Source organism: Strongylocentrotus purpuratus, unplaced genomic scaffold, assembly GCF_000002235.5.
Source record: "Strongylocentrotus purpuratus isolate Spur 01 unplaced genomic scaffold, Spur_5.0 spur5_scaffold_4, whole genome shotgun sequence".
NCBI lineage: Eukaryota > Metazoa > Echinodermata > Echinoidea > Camarodonta > Strongylocentrotidae > Strongylocentrotus > Strongylocentrotus purpuratus.
In genome coordinates, this window is record NW_022145610.1 from 2,822,770 (window position 1) to 2,846,740 (window position 23,971).

Sequence of the window (23,971 nt, forward strand, 5' to 3'; positions counted from 1 at the left end):
TACTTATTTTATCGACCAACTCTGCTCTATATCTGTATTTGTTTCTGTGGCGAGATCGAGAATCAGGGTCGCGGCTCCAGGGCAGTGCTACTTCTACTGTAAGTATTACTTATCTTCCTAGATTTACTATTACTTAATACATAAATTGAATGAATATATGAAATGGAATGTAATTAGCACCTACTTGTGTTGCCTTTTTGTCAGGAAAATTACACGTTACTTAAAAAGTGAATCTGCCCGGCCCAGTATCGTACTCTTTGAAAAACCTAGCCCGCCGTGTCCCCGGGATCGGGAACAGAGTTTGGCGAAAGGGTGAGCGGCTACATGGGCGTGCATGAGAGTTGAGGTTGGTGGCTGCTGACTGACTAATTACTAAGCTCTTTAGTTTTCTTCTTCGGTACAGTTTGCTTCCTTCAACCTTGAAGAGGCTTGTAGGGTGCATGTGCATGATGTCTTGTTTTATTTTACTGATGTAGATCTAAATCTTCCAAGCCAAGGCCAGGGCGTTTCAATTTTCATTCATGGATGGAGCTTGGATTTTTCATTTGGAGTTTTTTTTTTTTTGGGGGGGGGGGGAGCAAACAAACAAGCATATTATTTTACTTCATTCATTGCCAACACCGTGGCATGAGGTGACAATTGGTCTTTAGTTTGCCAATGGTTTAACTATTTTTTTTTAAGAGAAAAAACAGACTGTGCTATTTAAAAACTGCTGTCATCAGTCAGCCAGCAATGTTGTAAGTAAAGCCTCAGTCACAAATGCCTTTACAAACTGCTACGAACGCCGTACGAACGATTTTCAGACAATGGAAATTTGGGAAGACAATGTAAAAACAGGGAGATTCGTACTAAAGTATCGTTCATACGAAGCTTTGTGATCGTAACATAAGTTGATTGAACACAAGTCTTCAATAGGAACTTGTTTTTTTTAATTTTTCTTTTCTTTTTTTATCAATTGTCATTTGTGATAAAAAAACTTGTGAATTTGATTCTGCTCTTGTATTAAATTTTGTATTTTTAATACTTTTCAGGGCTCTCACTTAACTTTTTTTCTTGGTTGCCAGCCGGGCATCCTATACAGTTTTTTAGGTTGCCAAATGGCAGTTTAGGTGGTCACAGTGAATATGTTTAAAGGGGTTTGTGTAATGCATAAATCTGCCATCGGGTCTGTCGCAATTGTCGCGCCATCGAAATTACCATCCTCCATGGTAACCATGGTAATCATGGTACCAAACAATAAAATACATTGTTTGATGACCCTATATTTATCGTTTGATACTATGGTAACCATGGTGGATGGTAATTTGGACAACAAAATCATGGTTACCATGGCACTTTTTTTTGTTATAAGGGGCGCTACTTGAAATCTTGAATTAAAATATTAAAACTAGAGGGTCTATAAAAAAATCATAATTAACTCAGTGCCCGGTACAACAGTCAGGGAAAAAATTAAGTTTTTCATTTCAGGGGCTCCATTTCAGGTTTTGGGGACATTTTTGGGGGGCTACTTTTTCAACTTCCGAGAGCTTTTTTTTCATTTCGAGGGCTCTTTTTTCTGGGGCTACTTTTTCATTAATTCATAAAAGGATAGTTTGTTGAGATTTTTTTTTGTATGCTAAGGTTTAATTCGGGCTTCCTGCGTCATAATTACCCATTCAAAAAGAAAGCATTTATCTAGTTAAAAACCTAAGTTTTAATGCATTTGACTGTAACATAATAGATTGTGATTATTCTGGCCATGACCATGTTCAGATCTTCTACTGAATTTCGATAATCATTTTTTTCAAAGTAAAATTTTCACAAGAAAATCAGACAGTCGTTTAAAAACTAAGACATAAGTAACACTTTTACTAGTTCTAAGCTCAGGTTTCATACCTCGATTCACGAACCTACTTTGAAATCACGGCAATAATGATGCAAACAGATAGCAATTTCAAAGTGTTGTCAAGTCTCTTCGACTCTAGCTCAGCTCAGCTCAGCTCACACAGCAGCTGCAGTGACACTGCACTGTGCAACTGAACTGTCAGTTACGATCATTTTCTCCGATTTTCTTGTGAAAACTTATTTGAAAAATGAATATCATGGCGAGAATAATCACAAAATAAGCTTTGATTTCATACCTCTATTCACGAAAACTATATACAATAGCGGCAATCATGATGGAAATTGATTGCAGTTTGGCGATCTTTTTTAGCAAATGGTCTAGGTTCAGCTAATATGATCTATCGAAACAAAATCGACCGCAAAAAACTCGATCCCTGCGCTCCGTCTCGCAACCGCGAAAATGTACGTGTTTTCGCGTACACGTGCGTGCGACATGGTAAGCCAGGTGAATCAAGTTTTTTATGACCGAATTTGTGTATACAATTTTAGACGGAGATTCAGCGCGCGTGTGCGTGCCGACCAAGAAATGCACACAATGAATACAAAGCTAGTAGAGAGCGGCCGCTCGTAATCGTTACGGGGGCCGGGGCTATTTGAGATCATTTCCTTTTTTTGACATTTATTTTGTTGGTTGCCAGCCGGGCAGCCAAGACGGGACTTTTAGGTTGCCCGGTGGCGTTTTAGGTGGTCAATGGCACCCGGGCAACCGCTAATTTCGAGCCCTGCTTTTATACTTGATATACTTGTACCTATCAATGCTAAGTTTAAATTGTTAATTCTATTTCAATAACTTCATTTGATTTCATTTTTTTTATATCTGTGACCCTACACCACGGAACCATGATTAAGTTGCCAAAAATGATTTATTATCCATGTGAAAGATATTGATCTCAGTTTTAAGGGGATCCGGTAACTTTGTCTCAGATTCTAAAACAAAATCCTGGATTTAGCTCATGCTGCAATGATAAGCATAAACCTTTATAGGTTATACATGAATCCAATGACTTTTATGAGCCAATCGTCTGTCTGATTTACAAGATATCTATGATTGGAATTAGAAATTAACACTGCAGTATATTGGGGAAAATGAGTATAGTAAAAACAGACCCTCAAAGATTTTTTACTTTTTTGAGGCACTTTATGATTATTTTGAAGGGCAAAGTGTTTTATAGGGCTTCAATATTACACCATATCACAGCCACTAATAACACGTAGGGCCATGCATCTCAGATTTAACATTGTTAAACGATGCCTTTAATAATTGAATGTTCCTAACCTACCGGTGTGTTGGCTCAGGCAGTAGAGCGTCCGCCTCACAACCAGGAGGCCGCGTCGTACCAAAAGACGTTGAAGACGGGAGTTGCTGCTACCTTGTTTGGCGTTCAACAATAAGGGATAAAGCAACGTCGATCTGGCGCTGCTCAGTGGCTGCCAGGCTCACGATCAATTGGTTTAATAAAATTTGGAGTGGACTTTAATTAGATTTTTATTATTATTATTATCATTATTACAGGGATGAAGAGATTGTTCTACATGCGGTTCACATGAATGTTTGACCCTCCTTTTCAGATCACAGACTGTTTAGAAGACTTTTGAGAGGATGGGTGAGATGAAGGATGTGATCATTGTAGGCGGAGGTCTAGGAGGGCTCATCGCGGCTCATCTCCTGCTGAAAGAGAGAAGTGGACTCAAAATTCAAATCCTAGAGGCATCAGGTAATAAAGCAGCGACATAGTTAAAGCAGGGCTGCACTACTTTTAGTTACTTGCGCCCTCTATATAGCAAACAATGCCTAAGCGGTACCCGTTGGTACCTCATGATCCCCTTTTTCTAATGTTAATTGAGAGCTTATTTGTTGAGATTGACCACCTGTCAGTGACCATGCAGGAGGTCTAACCCCTCCTGGCCAAACTGGTGCAGACAAGCTTTAATGGAAAAAGAAAAAGAAAGAAAGAGTGAGAAATCAGAAATGAGAAAGGGAAAGGGAGAAGGGGAAAGGCTGAAAGGGATGAGGAAAGAAGATGCCTGGACCATCTCTCCCACCCATCTCCTAATCAGTAACCTTACAAATCTGCATTTTATTTTCTAAGTAAGGCCGGCGCCACTCCCCCCCCCCCCCCCCCCCCCGCGTCTTACGTAGACGTATTATACCCGATTAGCCCCTGAGTCAGGCCACGGGAAAGACACATAGTCTCGTCATGCTTCACCCCCTTTAAAGTACCTGGCTAGAGACTGAGACAAACTGATGAAAAAAAAGGGGGATGACACTTTTGTGGACGATCTGAGACTGCCAAACTATGTTTATATGGATCATGCGATACACCACATTGCGTAGATTACATTCATATTTTTAAATCCCTTTTTGCTCATTTCTCAACAGTTTTAAAGTTTCTACCAGAATCATTTATTTGAAGTCTTGAACATTAAGAGCGATGGTTATTTGATGCAATGTTTGAAGTCAATTCCCTGTCTTTACCGGAATTCAAGATTTCATGAATGTTTAACGGAAGCTATTCACAATGTATCCACATCTGTTGGCCTGACTGGCAGGAAGTCTGTTTTTTCATACATTTCAATGAATATATCTAGGCAGGCTATTTTGTTCATACATGTATTCTGCATTTTGATATATTTTGCAGGACATATGCTTACAGTGTATGATTTTTTTAATAATAATAATAATAATTACATTTATAGGGCGCTTTATACAGACGTTTCAAATCGCACAAGTGGAACTGTCTAACTTAGTATAATAATTCAACATGTTCAATACCTTAAAAGCAACAAAATCAACAAAAAAAATATATGTATTATTAATACAATATAATACAGTTGAGTTGAATGGAATTAACTAATTGTGTGCACCTTCAGTAAACTATAACTGATGAAAAAGGTGAGTTTTGAGAAGGGTTTTGAATGATTCAATATGTGATACCAAGTGAGGACAATGGCTTCTCCAGACAGTAATCTTAATGACCTTTGGGTAAGAAAGAAAGAAACAGAATTATGTAGGTTTAAATACCTATAGAGTGTGCATTATAGGAAATGATCTCTCATTAGAGATTATATCAGATGGACTTTGTTCTACTTAGAGGTTAAATTATCTTAAGCACAGGTCAATGTACAAACTGTTTGCTCATAAAATTAAAGGGGAATCAACATCTTCCTATAGACAAATTCAACTTTGAATTAAAAGGATTACAAAGTTTGAAAGTCAGAATAACTCAGTCATGATATGAGAAATTTCCTTTTAACATTTCACTGTGTATATAGTTGACCATGTGTTGCATTTAGACCATATATGTTGCATTCAGTCCATTTTGTAATTTCTACCCGAAGTTTATTGGTACCTACTTTCACCATTGGATTTGAGGAAAGGCAAAATTTGAGTAATTTTGGATAACAAAAAAATTAAAGAGACGTATCATGGCAAGCACCAGCGCAAAATAACAAGGTCATCATATGCCAGAAAGATGAGAAAAGCATTGAAACAAAAATTGAGCTTCAAACAAGATACCTACTGATGTTTCTGGTGCCCGTCATCTATTGTCCATTCATTGTTGTTTATCATGTGTAAACATTAAGATTTTAATCTTCTTTTAATCCCATGGTCAGAGTTTTGCAGACTTGGCAGGAATCATTCTTGAGTGGTCACTGGTGAAGTGTGACGTTATCAAAAATCTTTTTTATGAATTTCTCAATTTTTACTTCATTTTCCGAAAGAGCATAACAAATTGTGTCCAAATGTCGAAAGCCAATTGATAAGTATTGGCTGAGATATATATGACCATCTGAAGATATAGATTTCCTATAGGAACTTGATGTTATTTGCTCTGGTTTATAACATTAGGAACCAGAGCAAAATAACACTGAGCTCCTATAGGAAATCTATTTCTTCAGATGGTCATATCTCAGCCAACACTTAACATATTCAATTGGCTTTCGACATTTGGACATAATTTTTGAAGCTCTTTCGGAAAAATAGATTTGTATGACGTCACAGCTTCGGTACTCTATGGACAAGGGTTTCAAAATTCTATAAATGGTAACCATGGCCCCCTTGGGACCAGGGGCATAATCATGTCTTGTCCATGTACGCAGTTGCTTTAGAGGTGAACAGAAATATACATTTATATCAATATATATATTTATATAATCTAATAGAGATATATGGAATCTGGAAGTAGATGGCATAAGAGGGGAAGGAAGACCAAAAATTTCATGTAAGGAAGAAGAAAGAAAGCAGTAGGGTTTGTCTAAATGAGGAGGATGCTCGAAACAAGAAAAAGTGGAGGGAGGAAGTGTCATCATGGCGTGAAAGCCATTAACCCCTCATTAGAGGGAAAATGCTGAATTTAAATGATTTAAAAAGCGGTTTGTGAAATACCAATTGTCAATGTTTATATTTTCTCTTGTTTATCAGATCGTGTTTGTGGTGCACTGAAGACTGTTGAGCTGGAGGCTGCCAATGGAAAGGATCACTTTGATATCGGGTCGTCCAGAGTTGGAAGGTGTGTTCATTAATTAGAAAAAATTAATTACCTCTGAGGCTCTCTTTAGAGATCTAGCCATCTAATTGGTCGAAATTGGAGTGGTGATTTTAGCCATTCTCGTAAAGACACGCACAATGCCAGTAACGGTCAATAGTTCTTGAGTGAGATTCCCTAAAGATTCCGGGTACCGGGAAAATAGTAACATTTTGATGAGATCCCCATTGGTTTACGTATTAAAATTTTCTTTGTGCGAGCGCGGACACCATACAGTGCTGATTGCCTGCGATTCCCAAATGATTGTAACATTCAGTAATCTTTCCAGCGAAGATTGACAGACAGTGTCTCAGATTTTCTGTGATGTTTTAACCAATCTTTACTCAAGAAAAGGATAAGGTAAGAATTCTTGGAAGATTTTGTTGTCGATTCTGTATATAAACAGATATATCAACTGCTTTAATATTCAATGCCTGGCTGTTGGCTCTCGGGGATGTGCACGTCCCCTTGATCCTCTAAAACAGCCATGCCTCTCATAGCAGTTGATATATCTGTAATATATATTCTGTTGGGAGCCACAAGGCTTTTAACTTGTACATGTTAACCCCCCTTGTGGCACCCAATCCTATGCCAAATAGACCATACTTGCTGAAAGCCAGGAAGGCTCTAATTCTAGGATAAAATGATATTGCTAGTAATTAATTGCTAGTACTTTGCTATGCTAGTATACTAGCGAGTTAATACTAGTATACAGAGAAAATATATTAGCTTCCAAGAAAATTGAGGGAGAGAATGCAAGAATCAAATGACATAGAGAGATAGATAGGTACCGGTAGATAAAGAGAGAGAGAGAGAGAGAGAGAGAGAGAGCGAGATGAAGAGATAAAGTGATAGATACATGAATAAATAGATAGCAGGGTGGTTCACATAATTGTATGAAATATCATTCACTCTCAACCAAAATTATTTCTGAAATGTTTGTCATAAAATACTCCAAAATATTGCTTGGTTTGCACTGGTCAGAGAGCATGTAAAAACCCTAGAGCTGACAAGTGAGCCCTGGACCCAGGCAACAAAAGCTTTGCACTCATCTGTTCTCCTTCTTAGTTTCAATTTTACATGTTTGAATTTTTTGTGTGTGGTCCACCTTGAATTAGATAGATGTAATAGATACAAAGAGACAAGTAAAGAGAGAGAGAGAGAGAGAGCATGCAAAATATAGATCCAGTATGGGATTTTTGATGTTGTTTTTATAAATTTAATGTGCATACTAGGTCTAGCTCCATAACCCTACCCTTCTCTTTTCCTTCAATATGAATCCCCAGTGCCCAGCCTCTGATGATAGCCTTACTCAAGGAGTTTGGAGTAGAGACATACCCACATTATGACAAGGGAAGCAAGCACTGGCAGCTCCCTGACGGCAAGATCAAGAAATATTCTGGAGCCATTCCTCCGCTAGCCTACACTGCACTTGTGGATCTCCTGAGATACTTCAGAAAGGTTGGAAACAGGATATTTACATTTAGAACTGTGTTTTAAGTGCAATCTTGCAATTCCCACCAATCTTATTCATGAATTATGCAATAGCATATCTCATTAAAGGGACTTGATAACATTGTTCAGATGAGAGAAAATGGTGATAGGTATTGACTTCAATGCTACTGTAGATGTACAATTAAAGATAATCTGAAAGTTTGAGTGAAAGCAGACCATTATTAATGATACAAATTGGGAAAAAAGATCTGATCGATTTCTTAATTCTCCCAACTGTATTATTACTGTCTAATTACAATTTAGGTGAATGAAAATTGTCCCAAAGCAATGCATTGGCTCTATATACCATTCCAACCATTTAAGTGTTGAAAGTATTTTAAGAGCCTATTATATGTCTTATTTTTATGGAAAAGTGGTTGGAAAATTCAAAATGGTTGGGAAAATTTACTGTTAGAGGGTGGACAGTGGATTTTTTCAGTTTTATTTTGCATGTTTAATAGAGGGCTAGTACAGTAGAAGGAGTATAATAAGTAACATTTCATACAAAAATTATGCTGTTTTTTCATCAACCTTCATCAATGTTACCGAGTCACTTTAAGCCTGATTATAAATGAAACCGTGTAAAGGCTATATATAGTCTCAAACAAACCTACACCATTAAACTTCAAGCTCACTCACACATGATATATAGTGACACTTTCAAGGCTACTTATTATTTCAAGTTCATGTATATACAAATGGCAACAGCTTCAATATTAAATGTAAGTTTTTCTCACTTAAATCATTGGTCTAGAAACAATTATTTGCCAATTTTTGTATATTATATTACATTTTCCATGACGATGAAAATACATTGTAACTAATGCAAAGGGGCAACACACACGTGAACAAATGTTTGTTGATAGTTGATATTCAATATTTGATATGAGTGGCATGTTATTTTGTTAGGGATGTTATTTGGATCGGCAAAGACTGGATTAATACCCAAATCCCAATTGTTTTATTCAAACATCAACTAAGCAACTTTGGCGCAAGTCGATGCTTGCACTCTCGCAAAATAATGCCTCCTGTTCATCCAAGCTTGAGCAATTACCTCACAAAATAAAACTAAATGATTTGGGATAAAACACTCTTTCATAAGATGTATAATAGTTTACTGTTCATAGATGATTTTTAAAATAATTAGCAATTTTCTAGGTGTAAACTTTTTTTTGACTCACACTGTAGTTTTGCTAAAGTATGTAATTTGTAATTTTACAACAAAACTTCAAAAACCTGTGAGGGGGTAGAATAGAGCTATATAATAAGACTTATCATATAGCTCTATGAAAGGTAGTCACTTCCGTCACCTCCTCCCCTTTCACTGGCAAACTGATGGGGGGGGGGGGGGGAAGTACCCCCCCCCCCCCCAATAAAATTCAAAAATGGATTATTTCTAATTTGATACCAGTGATTGACAAATGTTGCTAAAATGGCATTATTTTTTCCCTCAGCTCCTGCGGGCTCTACCCCCCTGGACCCCACCAAGGGCCCTTAGACGGGGCCCCTGGTTGCCCAACTGACCGTAATTAAATTCCTAAAATCCCTGAGCTTCTGGGGGCGCCGCCCCTAGACCTCACTCCAATTAGTGCGCCTCCTAGCAAAACTAGTGCAGATAGGCTTTAAAATATTTTTAATTAACCATAATTGAGTTACATGTATGCATATTAGGAATATGAAATCACTAAATCAATATAAATATTATATCAATTTGGTCAGAGGATTGTGACGTAATCATGGAAAACTCTCCTGTTTTTCATGTACAAAAAATTTCTTTCATTTACTTTTTCTTTTCCGAAGTGTCTCCTCACTTGAGACACTACCAGTACTCAAAATAAATTATGGATAGCATATTATTATAGGAAAGAGAAAAGAATATCCTGAGTCATATTCATCCTGAGTCATACAGTCCAGCCATCGTGTAGTGCCCATACGTATGGTGATTCCAACTTTTAACCCTATTGTAACCGGGGGTGGAGGGGGGACCCCCTCCCCCCTCTCCTGTAGTAATTTAGCGACTACTCTGGGAACTGCGGCAGATATAAAGTTTTCCTTTCACAACTTTTTTCTTTGAAGTCTTGTGCAACTTTTGCTTCTAAATTTGTGAAGTTTGAACCAAGCATTACAAGGTCACATGACCAATAAATGTCAAATGTCATCCAAAAACAGTGACTGTTTCATACATGCATGTGTAATCGAATGGACATGTTACGATAATATATCCAAATTTATGCATGCTCATGTAAATATGTTACCATATGTACTATAATAAACAATGTAAATACCTACATGTAAATCTCAAACTTATCCATGTCTGTGATTCCTTTTGAGTCAAATACTTTTTATTGTGTTTTTCTTTGAAATTGAGAAAAATTAGCAAAAATTAGCGTACTTCTGTCATTTATATGAAAACATGAACGCGTTGTTAATACTTCAATGTACCTCCATGCAAAATTTCACATGAATCAGACATTCGGTCTCCGAGATCTTGGGGGGGGGGGGTAAAATTGACCCCCCCCCCCCCCCTGTAAAAACCTGGTCTGAAATAGCCCGGTTAAAATAAGGTTAAATAATCACAATCAATTTGTTAGCCTATTTCTTTCATATTTTCACAAGCCTGTTTTTCTGACTTTTCTTCATTCTTTTAGAGTAGTTGTCTATTGAGGTTGGAATTTTCTTTAGAGAGTTAAAATAATGTATCATATCCTGCATATTTGTGACAGATGGACAAACTTGCAGAGAAGGTCAACTTCAAGGATATAGCTGCGACAGAGAACTGTTCTGAATGGGATGACACCACAATGGAGCAGTTCATTCCCAAGTTTCTATGGACTCAGGGTGAGTTATCCTAAGGCGAGGCGTCAAAAATATCGATACCAGCAGGCTGCCGCCTCACGTATTGGCGCATCGAGGCTGCAATTACGGCCGAAGCCTGGCTGGGGCAATTATTTTTCACTTATTAGCCCAGCCGGCTTGCGCCAGGCTGGGATCTGAGGCTCGGTTTCCATTCAAAAGGCGGCAGCCGGCGCATGCTTTTGAATGCCATTTCCTATCGCCAGCGGTAGCCGGCTGAGCTAATTTAAAAAATGCAGCCAGGACGCACAAGTGCAGTTAGCTGCCGCTGGCTGGTATATTTATTTTTGACGCCTCGCCTAAGATCACATCATACTATCTGAAGCTGCGGTTGGGTCCTGTTGTTGCACTCTCCTCACAAGCATAATTCTCAGTTACCTGCAAGAACCCTTGGGATGAACTGAAACTTCCGTGCAGACACTTTAGGCCGTTAAAAAAAATATACATGTTAAGTGTCCCCGCCAGCTTCCTTCTTGGGGGCCGCTTCCTATGAAGAAAAAAAATTGGAAATTTTACAATTTTTTTTTTTTTTTTTAAAGAAAAAAAAACATGAAAAACACTGCTAAAAGGGATCTATTTCTGATTTAAAAAAAAAAAAAAAAAAGGAAATGTCGGCGGCCATCTTGAAACATAGCCGGACTGTCAGGGAAAATGTACCGAGCAGCCGTTTTCAAGAAAAGAAGAAAAAAAGGGCATCCTCCTTCCTATTTCTAAAAAAGCAGGACGCTAAACATGTTTTTTTTTTTTTTTTGGCCCTACTACTGCCCTGCGGCATGAAGCCAATGTGATGTTTGCAAGAAGTATGTTGGCTGTTTGTGTCACATACATTCATCAAATGAGTGGCAAGATAATGGAGAAAGTTGGACATATCCATCAGCCTCCTGCTGGTGCTTGCATGTTCTGCATTCATAGAGAAAACTTGCAGACCTATGCTATCAACTCAGAGATTTTCTTAAATATCGATTGTAGACGAGATGTACAGCAGAGTCCAGCCAAATTTGACCATGGCATAATCTGTTGGACAAGTAAATCTACTGGAGGGGGGAGGGGGGGGGGGGGGGTCAATTCGAACGCATTGTTTACCATTCAATGCCACTTAGTTTACAGACAATTATCAAGAGTTTGGTCCAAACTGTTGAGCTATTTCTTGTCATATTTCGATTGGGAGGGTGTTAAAGAGAGCAATCCTTATCACAGGATATTTCTTCTATTATACATTCTTCCAAACCAAGATAAAAAGAGTTTTAATAAAAAAGCTCACAGCCTATTCTTTAAAGACAAACTAAGCTTGTTACGTCAGGCGTGTTTTTAGTATCATATAATGTTGCCTTTCTTCAACATGAGTTTACTCTGCCACACTACTTATGGTATGCTCCACAAAATTCTTATGTTACATGTAATAGAAATGTTAAGTTAATTTTGTTGTTTGATAGATGAGTGATACGTAACATCATTTGAGCAGCAGCTAACCTTTTGATTGGGACTCTCCTACAGGGAGTCCAGGGGGTGTTTCACAAAGACTAAGATCGACTTTAAGTTGGACTTAACTATGGTAGGCCGTTCATGCCACTGGTTGCTCCCACCATTGGTCTCTCATTTATGATCTTTAGATATTATTTTTTCCTTAAATAATGAACTATCAAAAAAATGTAAATTCTGTAGATTTGTGACCACGAATTGTACATCCTGTGAGAAACCAATGCCAGGAATGATTAGAGAAAACAGTGGCATAAACAGCCTGCCATAGTTAAGTCCAACTTAAGTTGATCTTAGTCTTTGTGAAACACTCCCCAGCCTCTTTTACAGCTGCAAGAACATTTCTTAAAATCAAGGTCATTGCCTTGGCATGAAGATAACTCAAAAGAGTCTAAACCAATTGAACACAGCATCTTTGCTATTTCTATCACTCACTTTTCTGGTATCACCATCTGTCAACGATTATCTGTTGATACCTGAACTGGCTATCGTTCGAAATTGCCCAATATTTATATGCATAAAAGAAAAGAAGCGAGAAACCCCCCTGACCTGAACCTTGGACCATTCCTTACAGGAGCGAAGGACATGGCCTGTACAATGATCGGAACCTTCTGCGCGATGCCTCCTGACCAGATCACTGTTCTCCAGTACATGTGCATGATCCACAGCTGTGGCAGCTGGGAGAAGCACATAGGAGGAGAGGGCATGGGACGCATGGATCTCAAATTCAAGGTAGGCAGTAGACACAAACAGCGTGTTTCTGCAGGAGACCCCCCAAAATGGTATTGTGTACCTGGAATAGACCTTGAAAGTACACACTAATGAAAAAGATTCAATGCTTCTACAGAATCGCAAAACCAGATTTTAGCAGGTTCACTGCATGTCTGGAAAGTGGGCAATGCGAGCAGCAATTTTTTTTGTGTCACATGACCTACATGTATTTAAGGCTAAAGTTATCTTCTTTTTCTACGGGACTGAGAAGGCGAGTCTACCTGGATGAATCCACCTCTGTAGGTTCAGTGTTACGGCCGTAGTTGAATTTAGAAATTTGGTTAGTGTAGAAAATTACCGTAGAGCAATTGTCGCTTGAGCAAGTGCTGTACATCTCGGGCCGACATATAGGTGATTTTAGAGCATCATAGCAAGTTTGCTGATCAAAAACTGTTTGTTGCAGAGAATCCACCCCTTTTTCTTTCTGAAATTCCTTATGCATGGCATCAACACCAAGAGATCTTCTTAACATGTCTATGTTGAAACTTTCCTGAATAACATAATGAGAAAATCTTAAATGGCCTTTTAAATATTGATATTGTTATTTTTTTCTTTTCTTTCTTTCCCCAGGGTGGTTGCCAGCAGCTGGGTGAAAGACTCCAGGAGAAGATTGGTAGCGACAGGATTGCAATGGGTGATGCTGTGATGCGCATCGAGCAGTCTGCTGACAAGACTAAGGCCACCGTTCACACCAAGTCAGGTCGCATGTTGGAGACGAAGGTCGTCATTATGGCCATCCCAAGCAGAGACATTTGTGAGTTTTTTTATAATAATAATGATAATAATAATCTTTTAAAATTTATTAAGTTAAACCAAAAATGGAAATTCTTTTTGCCTAATTGATCATGAGCCCGGCAGCCACTAAGCAGCGCCAGATCGACGTTGCTCTATCCCTTATTGTTGAACGCCAAACAAGGTAGCAGCAACTCCCGTCTTTTAACGTCTTTTGGTATGACGCGGCTGGGGATCGAACCCACGACCTCCCGGTTGTGAGGCGGACGCTCTACTGACTGAGCCAACACACCAGTATATGTTAATTGAGATTTTTTTTGTTTTTGTTTACAGTCTTTGTGGCTTAGAGAGCATGTATACATGCATGCCTAATGCAGAATGTCCAAAATTCCTGCAATTTATAGTCCTGCAATAATGTGCAGTACTAGTTCATTTACTTTTTACTTTAATGGATCACAAGCCCAGACTGCCATATTGTTTGGAGGGTATGGTACCTATCCAGTCAACCATGGCAATCCAGTGTTTGTCCCATTAGTTGATCAAAGCAGGTAAAGAGTTAAATAAAGAATTTTGCTGTAACTTGTCTGTAGAGAATGTTCTTCCATGGAGCTTCCTACATTGTGTCCATTAATTTCTGTCTTTTCTCTCCTCTGTCTTCCTCTTATACTCTCCCTTTCTCTTTATCATCCTCTCCTTGCTACTTTCTCTCATTCTCACTCTCCCTTTTTATCTTCCCCTCCTCTTTCCCTCTATTTTTACCTGTATTCTTTTCTTTCTGTCATTCACTCTTTCTTTCTCTTTCTCTTTCTTCTCTCATTCTTTCTCTTTCTCTCTCTCTCTGTTTCTCTCTCTCTCTCTCTTCTTTTCTCTAAATCTTACAATCTCAAATTCATACAAATCACGTACCCACCCACACACACATTTTCAGGTAAGGTAGAGCTTGCCCCGCCCCTTGATGTACCCCGTCAGCTTCCTTCTGGTGACTATGGAGTGCACTTCATCGTCACATACAAGAAGGTAAATCTTGACTTCTCTTCATCTAGAGAGTTCTATGTCATATTCTTTGCCAGTTAGTGAAAAAATAAGATATTTTTGATAGGGTACTTCATCTACTTATTTAATATGCTTTTTATGCCTCCGCTACAAAGTAACCGGAGGTATTATGTTTTCGGGTTGTCCGTACGTCCCATTCTCATGATCGCGTTATCTCAAGAACCAATTGATTGATTCCCGCCAAACTTGGGTCGTGTATGTATCTTACAGAGCCAATGAACTGATTAGATTTTGGGGTCACAAGATCCAAGGTCAAGGTCACAGGGCTCATTATGCATGCAAAACTAGCTTGTGATCGCGTTATCTCAAGAACATATTAATGGATTACAGCCAAACTCAGGTCATGTATGTATCTTGCAGAGCCCATGACCTGGTTAGATTTTGGGGTCACAAGGTCAAAGGTCACAGGACTCATTATATATGCAAAAATAGCTTGTGATCGCATTATCTCAAGAACCGATTGATGGATTCCTACCAAATTTGGGTCATTTATGTATCTTGCAGAGCCAATGAACTGATTAGATTTTTGGGGTCACGAGGTCGAAGTTCAAAGGTCACATGGCTCATTATGTATCCACAAAAAGCTTGTGATCGCATTATCATGAGAACCAATAGACAGATTACCATCAAACTCAAGACATGTATATGTATCTTGCTGAGCCAATCAACTGATTAGGTTTTAGGGTCATCAGGTCAAAGGTCATGGGGCTCATTAAGGATGCCTATAAATAGCTTGTGCATGCATTATTATTAAAACCGACAGATGGATTACAATCAAACTTGAATTTTAAAAATTGTTTTTGTTTTGGTTTGTAAAATTGCTCTATGGCGGAGGCATCATTTTCGACTGCGCGCAGTCGAAGTTCCATCTAGTTTTTTTAAAGCACAAAACCAAATGAAAGAAGAAACCTCCCAGAACTATTTGACTCCATTCGTGTTGCAGTATGAACAAAGCTCCTTTAGATGGATTGGGTATCTCTGCCTCAGATTGTAAACAAAATCCTGGATTTAGCTCAAGCTGCATTCATAATTATAAACCTTTAGGTCAGTCAGGAATCCCATGACTTTTACAAGCCGATTGCTCGTCTGATTATCAAGATATTTATGATTGGAAATTGAAATTAAAAACAATGTTTTGATAACGGTTTGTACTTTTATGAGGCACTTCATGATTATTTTGAAGCGCAATTTATTTTGGGCTTCAATATTACACCATATCACAGACACTGATGACAGGTAGGGCCATGCATATCAGATTTAACATTGTTAAACGATGCCTTTAATTAATACATTGCACGTTGCACTATTAATGTTACCTTAATTATATACTATATATCGTAGAGGTGTTGTGGCGTAGTGGATAAGTCGTCGGACTGCGAATCACAGGGTCCGCAGTTCGAGTCCCGCTGCGGCACTAATGTCCTTTGGCAAGACATTGATCTACACTTGCCACTCTCCACCCAGGTGTTAAATGGGTACCGGTAGGAAGGAATTCCTTGAAATGCTGTGAGCGTCGGAATCGGCAGCCTAGCATAGCCAGGTAATGTTGGAGCGCCTTGAGGACCTTGCAAGGTCGATACATGCACTATATAAAAATCCAATATTATTATTATTATTACTATGGCCAATATACTAACATTTTCTTTCCCCTTCCGTTTGTAGAACTTCTGGAGAGACAAGAAGATGGCAGGAGAGTTCCTGAGCGAGGCTGGAACGCTCGGAAGCTTCAAAGACGAGAGGCAGTATCCTATCATTGCTTTCTTTGACCACACCTCAGCCAATGGGAACCCAGCCCTCATGGGTCTATTTGCCGCTCCAAGCTTCGCCAAGATGACCGTAAGTTCCTAAAAAGTCCTTTTTAACCATTACTTTTGTATTTTTTGTTAACATTTATTTCCTTCTCAACGGTACGTCTCTGGAACAAACTCCCCTCGTTCTTAAGAAACAGTATTTCATTAGATTTCTTCAAAAAAACAACTGAAAACTTACCTGTACAACTCCTCTTAAATTGTTGAAAGTCTAAGAGAGCAGCGCCTTGTATCCTTTGGAAAAGGCACTATATAAATCCAATTATTGTTATTATTATTATTATTATTATTATAATATGAAACACAATGTATATGTAACAATGATTTCAACATAAATAATTCAGATAACAGAAGGAGGCGAAGACCCGAAAAGCATAGCTTGTGTTGGGAACCCCCATAATAAGTTAACACAGTTACTGAGAGAAAATTGTAGATATTATTATGAAAATTACATATTGTATTATAACAGAACCTTGATAGGAAAGAAAATATAGTAAATGGAAGAAAAACTGAGAAGAGAATTAAATATAGGAAGGTATATGTTCACTTATAAAGAGAAAGGTAACTCAATTCCATATTTGAGCCCTCCTGGCCTGTCTTGGCCTGTGCATGTGTCTACAATGACATGTACATCATAAAAATGACAAAGTGTTACAATACTAAAAAAGACAGCGCGTACATAATTTATCATTAAAAATAAGCAAAATCAACAAACAAACAGCAGCTTCATCCGACAACATCGTCCTGGGGAATAAACAGATGGTACCTAGCAACAGCTGAGGCGTGTATGTAAGTGATCAAAATAAATAATCGGTCATAAATAATGTTATTGAATTCTACAAGAAGTCACTTTCACACATAAATACAAGAAAGGGTATTAATACCAGAGCAATTAAATACCTTTTTGCCTTTTGGGAAAAAATCTGCAAGGAGAGCAACTTCTGTAGGATAGATGGTAAGGTGTTCCAAATTTTTGGTCCAGAGTATTGAATATCAAATTGAAATCTTTGGGTTCTATGTTTAGGGAGCTGAATGTTGGCAGCACTTCTCGTACTACCTAAATCCAAAATTTCTAAACGACAGGTTCTCAAAATTAGTCATAAAAAATTTGTTTGAAAATGCTTCAAATTATGGCTCATTTTGCACCAAAGATCATTAGAGCTGGGCCCCGGGCTGCAAGGGGCTTAATACTACAGAACAACCTGGACTACAGGTAAATGTATATTCAGGGCTCATAACTCACTAGAGCTTTGAGAAAGATTGGCAGAATAGACCCAAATAAATCAGAGAGATCTGATGGATGGATCTGATGGATACTCTTTATGAACAGGTCTTGGTTTAGTTCTCAGCTAATATCTTTTAGCAAGAAACTACTCACCAATTGCAACTCGGTATTTGTTTTCTTAATGGAGAAGATGTCCTTTGTTTTCTTGTGGATTCCATTTGGCTTTACTTCAGTCAGAAAGTAATGCTACTGTGTATTAATTTTTAATCAGACCATCTTGATGTTTATTTCATGTTACACTTGATTATTAAAGGTAACTAAGCCGAATAAAGTTGCACAAAAAGATGCGCCTGGAATGTAAAATGAAAGATTTTCAAAAATTGTGTTATGGAATACAGGTAGGACCTTATCAAAATGACATTTTGTTGAATTGTTAAATTGAAAATTCACCAACAATTTTGCCATTTGTGTTCCAGCCACGTCTTTTTGTGCCATGACCTTTCGCTTAGCTACCTAAAAATAAAACATTCACAGTAAAATAGCTCAAGGGACATGAACAATGGACAAAATATTTGATTGTATTTCTGCATTTTCCCCAAAACAATACTGAATAACAAAGAATATATAAACGTAAGGTACATTGTATAATGCAAAATATACAAACAATAATAACTTAATGTCAAAATGTTATTGACATATTAACATATAATAACAAACTAAATATTTCTATAATATATCATTATTAATTTTAAGTATTATTTGAACTATCTGTCGAAAAATTGCAGGAGACCGCAATCATAAGCAATGCTTGACTAGGATGGCGGCCTCAAAAGAAAATGTTTAATTAAGGTGAATTTTAAAATGAAAATGTGTTCAAACGATTCATTTCATTCATACATTCATTTTTCAAATATTTATTGCAACACGGATCACTTGCTTCAGCCGTTGGCTGTTCCTAAATAAAATACAATGAAAATAAATGTAACAAGCGTGATGAATAACCTAGTATAATGATTAATAGATACAAACATGAAATGAAATAAAATAAAGTAAAAAATTAAGTTAAAATTAGGTATTGAAACTTAAAAATTAATATATATTAAAAAGAATACACCTCATGATGCAATAAATAAAGAAAAACAAGCGAATTAGCAAATTGGCAAACATTGATTATTACTGTATTGAATAGGCGGCTAGTGTGATTGCACAGCATATTGCACAGATTGCGAACAAAAGGCATAACAGAGAGAGATCGATAGAAGATAGAGAGAAATGGCATCATAAACAGCTTCGGTGATGATGTCAATCACTTTGAGTGAGCTCAGCGCTTCGGTTAGTTGCTGTTTTATGGCACATTTCAGGTCATTGTCTGGTGTAATTGACTTCACGTCTGGCTGACCAGCTGACAAGACATCAGACTGACCAGAGACCGGCCCCGTGGAACTAGGGACGTTATCTGAATCATATCCGTTACGTTTCTCTGTGTCCTGTTTCGTAGCCATATTTGTAGTTGCCAGTACCTTCAAAATTGTCTCTTTTGTTGTCCTTTCTCTTGAAAATTGTATTTTTTTTTCTTTTCAAATTTTTTCACTTGGATGATTTGTCCTCCGGTTTTGTCATCATTCAAATGAGTGTAATCCATGAAATTCAGGGAAAGCTTAATGGACTCGTCTTCTCCGTTGTTTGGACCATAGGAGTTAATTTTGATGTATGAGTACTATCCAGGATTTTCTATCTGCTTAACTAGGAAATAGTTCACTAAAGGAAATCATTATCTTCTTTTTGTTGTAGAGTGATGAAAGGAAGCCCATAGCCATTGATCTCTTAGCCAGTGTATTAGGAGATGAAGCAAGGGAAATCATTGAATACAGAGATGAGGTGAGTATCCAGGCCTCCGTGAGAGGGCCTAGTAAGGTACCTTGAGGTACTCCACAATTACACAAAAATATGGAATAGCTCCTCAATTTTTAAAGTAATATTTCCATCCATTCCATGAATTTACATGCTCTGGGCCCGTCTTATTAATCCAAAGTTCCAATCATTCGCAAGTTTGCAGTCTCCTATATCTTTATGTTTGCAATTGAAATCAGTCACAAATAAGTTGCGACAGGGCCCAGGTCCAATTTTTAGCCTAACAGGTCGTTTCGAATTATGTCTTGTTGATGGAGCTCATATTAATAATCTGTCTCAAATGTGTTTGCCAGATATTTCTGGAATTCCTAACATAAAGTTCATAAACCCTTCACAAAGCTACATGCACTTAATAGTTGTTTCATCTTAAACCTCCAAATATGACAAATGTTGGAGGTAATTTGTTGAGGGTGATGTTTAGATTGATATTGTTCTTAGGATTTGAATTGACAAAACATTAAGAAATCCAAGGGGAAAAAAGCACAAGCTGAAAGTAGACCCCTTTAGCTTTGTGCCATCAGTTCCCAGCATTTCATATATTGTCTTTAAATTCATTTATAAGAGATACAGTGAGTGTAAAAAGGAAATATGATGTATAAAATCATCAACACTATTGTCAGATTCTTCTGTGAAGAGGTTAAATGAATGTGTAGACTTACTCTGATGCTTTTCTTTCTTTACCTATAGTCTTGGTGCCGATCGGCAACTGGAGAGGAACCTGTTAAAATGAATGCTGGTCTGAAGACATCCGAGGTGTTAGACTCTTTGACGAAATCTCATGGATGGTAGGTCTCCTTTCATTGATTCATCCTCTTGAATTATTTAAAATAAATAAATAAATAAAAAATAATCTTTTAAAGTCCACTCCAAATTTTTTAAAACCGAAAATGGAAATTCTTTTTGCCCAAGTGATCATGAGCCTGACAGCCACTGAGCAGCGCCAGATCGACGTTGCTCTATCCCTTATTGTTGAACGCAAAACAAGGTAGCAGCAACTCCCATCTTTTAACGTATTTTGGTATGACGGGGCTGGGGTTCAAACCCACGACCTCCCGGTTGTGAGGCGGACGCTCTACTGACTGAGCCAACACACCGGTTATAAACAATCAATTACCTTATCCTGTTCAAATTGGCAACACTCTTAACCTCGCTGCTAAAAGCGGGAGAAACCTTGTGTACACTTGTCAGCATATGAATGAATGTTACATCATGCAGTTACAATGTTGTATGGGAAAACAGGGATTGTGCATTTAAGATTTATTACCAGTTTGAAGAGTGTAATGGTTATAATAATAATGATATTATACAGTATAACTGCAAGTTAAAATCTGTTCCTATACTGACAAAAAATTCCATTCCTTAATTATCATTGTATTATTGTATTTTATTTGTCCCTTTTTTGTTTTTTGTGTGTAATTTTTAGGATCATCTACATGTACCTATAAGTTTCTGTAACTTTTTTGATGATCCAACCACTTCGTAATTTCCTTTATTGTAGTTTCCATTTCATTGGTTTGTATCTTTGTTTGCAAGAAATATTTTATTGTATTCTTTGCCTTTGTATGTTTTTATGAAAGTGGTGAATAAATTCAATTCAATTCATATCATTATTTTTTGAACACATAGTAAGATTTGCCTCATGTTTGGAGGCAGATTTTCTCAAGCCAATTCTATTTGTTTTCTTTTTTTATTTCTTATCTCAGTATTCATTTTGCTGGTGAGGAGACTGGAGCTGTGTGGCTAGGGATGATGGAATCTACCGCAGAGGCGTCAACCAGAGTCGTCAAGGAAGTTCTTGCAGTCCTTTGAAAATCATTCCATTATCATTCCATTATCATTCCAATGATTGAAGCGAAGTCATGTGATGGTAACATGACAAGCTCATGGTAATCACATGGTAGTGACATGGTATTCGCATGTTAGTGACATGGTATTCGCATGTCAGTGACATGGTATTCGCATGTTAGTGACATGGTATTCGCATGTCAGTGACATGGTATTCGCATGTTAGTGACATGGTATTCGCATGTTAGTGACATGGTATTCGCATGTCAGTGACATGGTAATCACATGGTAGTGACATGGTATTCGCATGTTAGTGACATGGTATTCGCATGTCAGTGACATGGTATCCGTTTGGTAGTGCCATGGTAATCGCATGGTAGTGACATGGTAATCGCATGGTAGTGACATGGTAATCAGATGGCAGTGCCATGGTAATCAGATGATAATAATGGCCACCACTTTCTCCACCACCAGAGATTATACTGAACATTTTGTGTAATTTTATATATGTTTTGGTGGATGAATTTCAATGTTGACTGATTGTTCAATCAACTAATCCTACAGTACTTATAGTATTGACATTGGTATTAAAAAAAAAGAGAGATGGTATTATGGGATAGAAAAGGAGTGTAATCCAAGCACACTTTCATTTCTGAAACCATGAAAGTGCCTGTGTGATAACAGACTTGTTGAAGAACTGCCTTCGGTTGACACAAATCTGTCAAGTTCAAATGAAATAGAAATATATTGAAAGTGTGTGCTTTTGTAATGAATTTACATGTACAATGTATGTAACCTTTTTTGAAAAATAATCCTTTAAATTATTAAACAATGTAATAATTTTGTTGTTGGAGTAAAAAATAGAAGAAAAAAGATAGTATATGCAAATATTGTACCATTCATTTTATTTGTTTTGTGAACTTGACTAAATACCACATACATGTTTTATTATTAAAAGGACAATCCATTGGCTGTGCAAAATGAAAGATAAAATCATGATTTTCAATTTCCATTTAGCAATGGTCAAGACATCAGTACTATGATCCAATTTTGAAACAAATGTGATCAAGAGATATAAATAGAAACTGTTTTTATTTGATTGATTGTGTCAACCTATCATTGGTACCGAGACGGTATGATTACTAAATTTGATTGTCTTTTTATTTTGAAGATTATTTTTCTCTATTTAAGTGTAATTATCAACAATTTGAAAATGTATATGTATATAAATTACTATTCCAAATGGTATTATATAGACTAGCATAATTACGTGATTGATTTGTGTGCCTGTAATATTTGATGTTACATTTGTTATGCCTCCACCCACCGAAGGTGCTGCTGGAGGCATTATGTTTTCGAGCTGTCTGTATGTCCATCCTGCTTTCTCGTCAATGCGATATCTCACGAACCACTTGAGATATGAACTTCAAACTTGATGATAGTATGTATCACCATAGGAAGACAATCTGATTAGATTTTGGAGTAACTAGATAATCAAAGGTCACAGAGGTCATCTTATGAAATTCCAGGTATTCCCTTTGTTATCGCGAGTATTTTGTGTGATATGTCACAAATAATTCCGTCCATTTTCTATACTGAATTTAGGGCGGAGGCATATAGCAGACGCAGTGGCATTTGTCTTCAATGTTGTTTTCGTTCTTTAACAGAACATTTGCAATCGCTGATTTTGCCCATTTGTTGTCTTCCTGATTTCTACTCCTAGAGTATACAATTTGTTACTTTACTATGTCAATTTATATCTTTATGAAATTTTATATTTTTTTAAATAATTGTATTAATTTGATCATTACTTGATATAACTTTTTTGTTATATTTTCTATATTATTCATTGCTTACATTTACATTTCTTTTTGAATGTTGAATATATGTGCGCTATGAATTTATCCAATATTATGATGATGATGAGGAGGAGGAGGATGATGAGGATTATTATTATTATCATTATTATTACAATCATTAGTATTAGAGGTAGTAGTATTGTTATTATTAGGGACTTTTAGATTTGCACAACTACAACGTGGATTGCTACGATCGACGTCCTTTTAATGCACTGCTTTGAATGGACGTCACACGTATCAGTCCACGCAAATCTAAAAGTCCCTGTTAGTAGTAGTGTTTTTTCAATATTTTAATTTTGTTTATGATTATGATGAGGATGATGATGATGATTATTATTATAATTATTATTATTATTATTAGTAGTAGTAGTAGTAGTACCTCACCTGGGGCAAGTATGGCAAATATAGATGAATGTCTTGCCAAACAATGTAATAGCCATGGCAGGGATTTGAATCCTGTACCATTCGTTCAATGAAATAGTCCAGTGACTTGTCAATTAAACAACTACACTTATATGTATATTAAAGAGTGTATAGAAGAAACATCTTCTCTTATAATATATTGAATTATTTATATTGATTATTGTTTTATCA

The 23,971-nt window shown here is 37.1% G+C and overlaps 1 protein-coding gene across 1 annotated transcript; it reads left to right on the forward strand.

Moving 5' to 3' along the window:
* The first annotated feature begins 36 nt into the window (after window positions 1–36).
* LOC583349 (amine oxidase [flavin-containing] A) lies at window positions 37–22,374 on the forward strand. The gene is made up of 12 exons (XM_030997785.1): window positions 37–98; window positions 3,454–3,599; window positions 6,308–6,395; window positions 7,697–7,871; window positions 10,628–10,742; window positions 12,808–12,965; window positions 13,575–13,758; window positions 14,665–14,753; window positions 16,452–16,625; window positions 19,614–19,700; window positions 20,421–20,518; window positions 21,437–22,374. Exons 2-12 carry the CDS (start codon window positions 3,485–3,487, stop codon window positions 21,540–21,542), a joined length of 1,389 nt encoding a protein of 462 aa, XP_030853645.1. The 5' UTR covers window positions 37–98; window positions 3,454–3,484; the 3' UTR covers window positions 21,543–22,374.
* The last annotated feature ends 1,597 nt before the right edge of the window (window positions 22,375–23,971 follow it).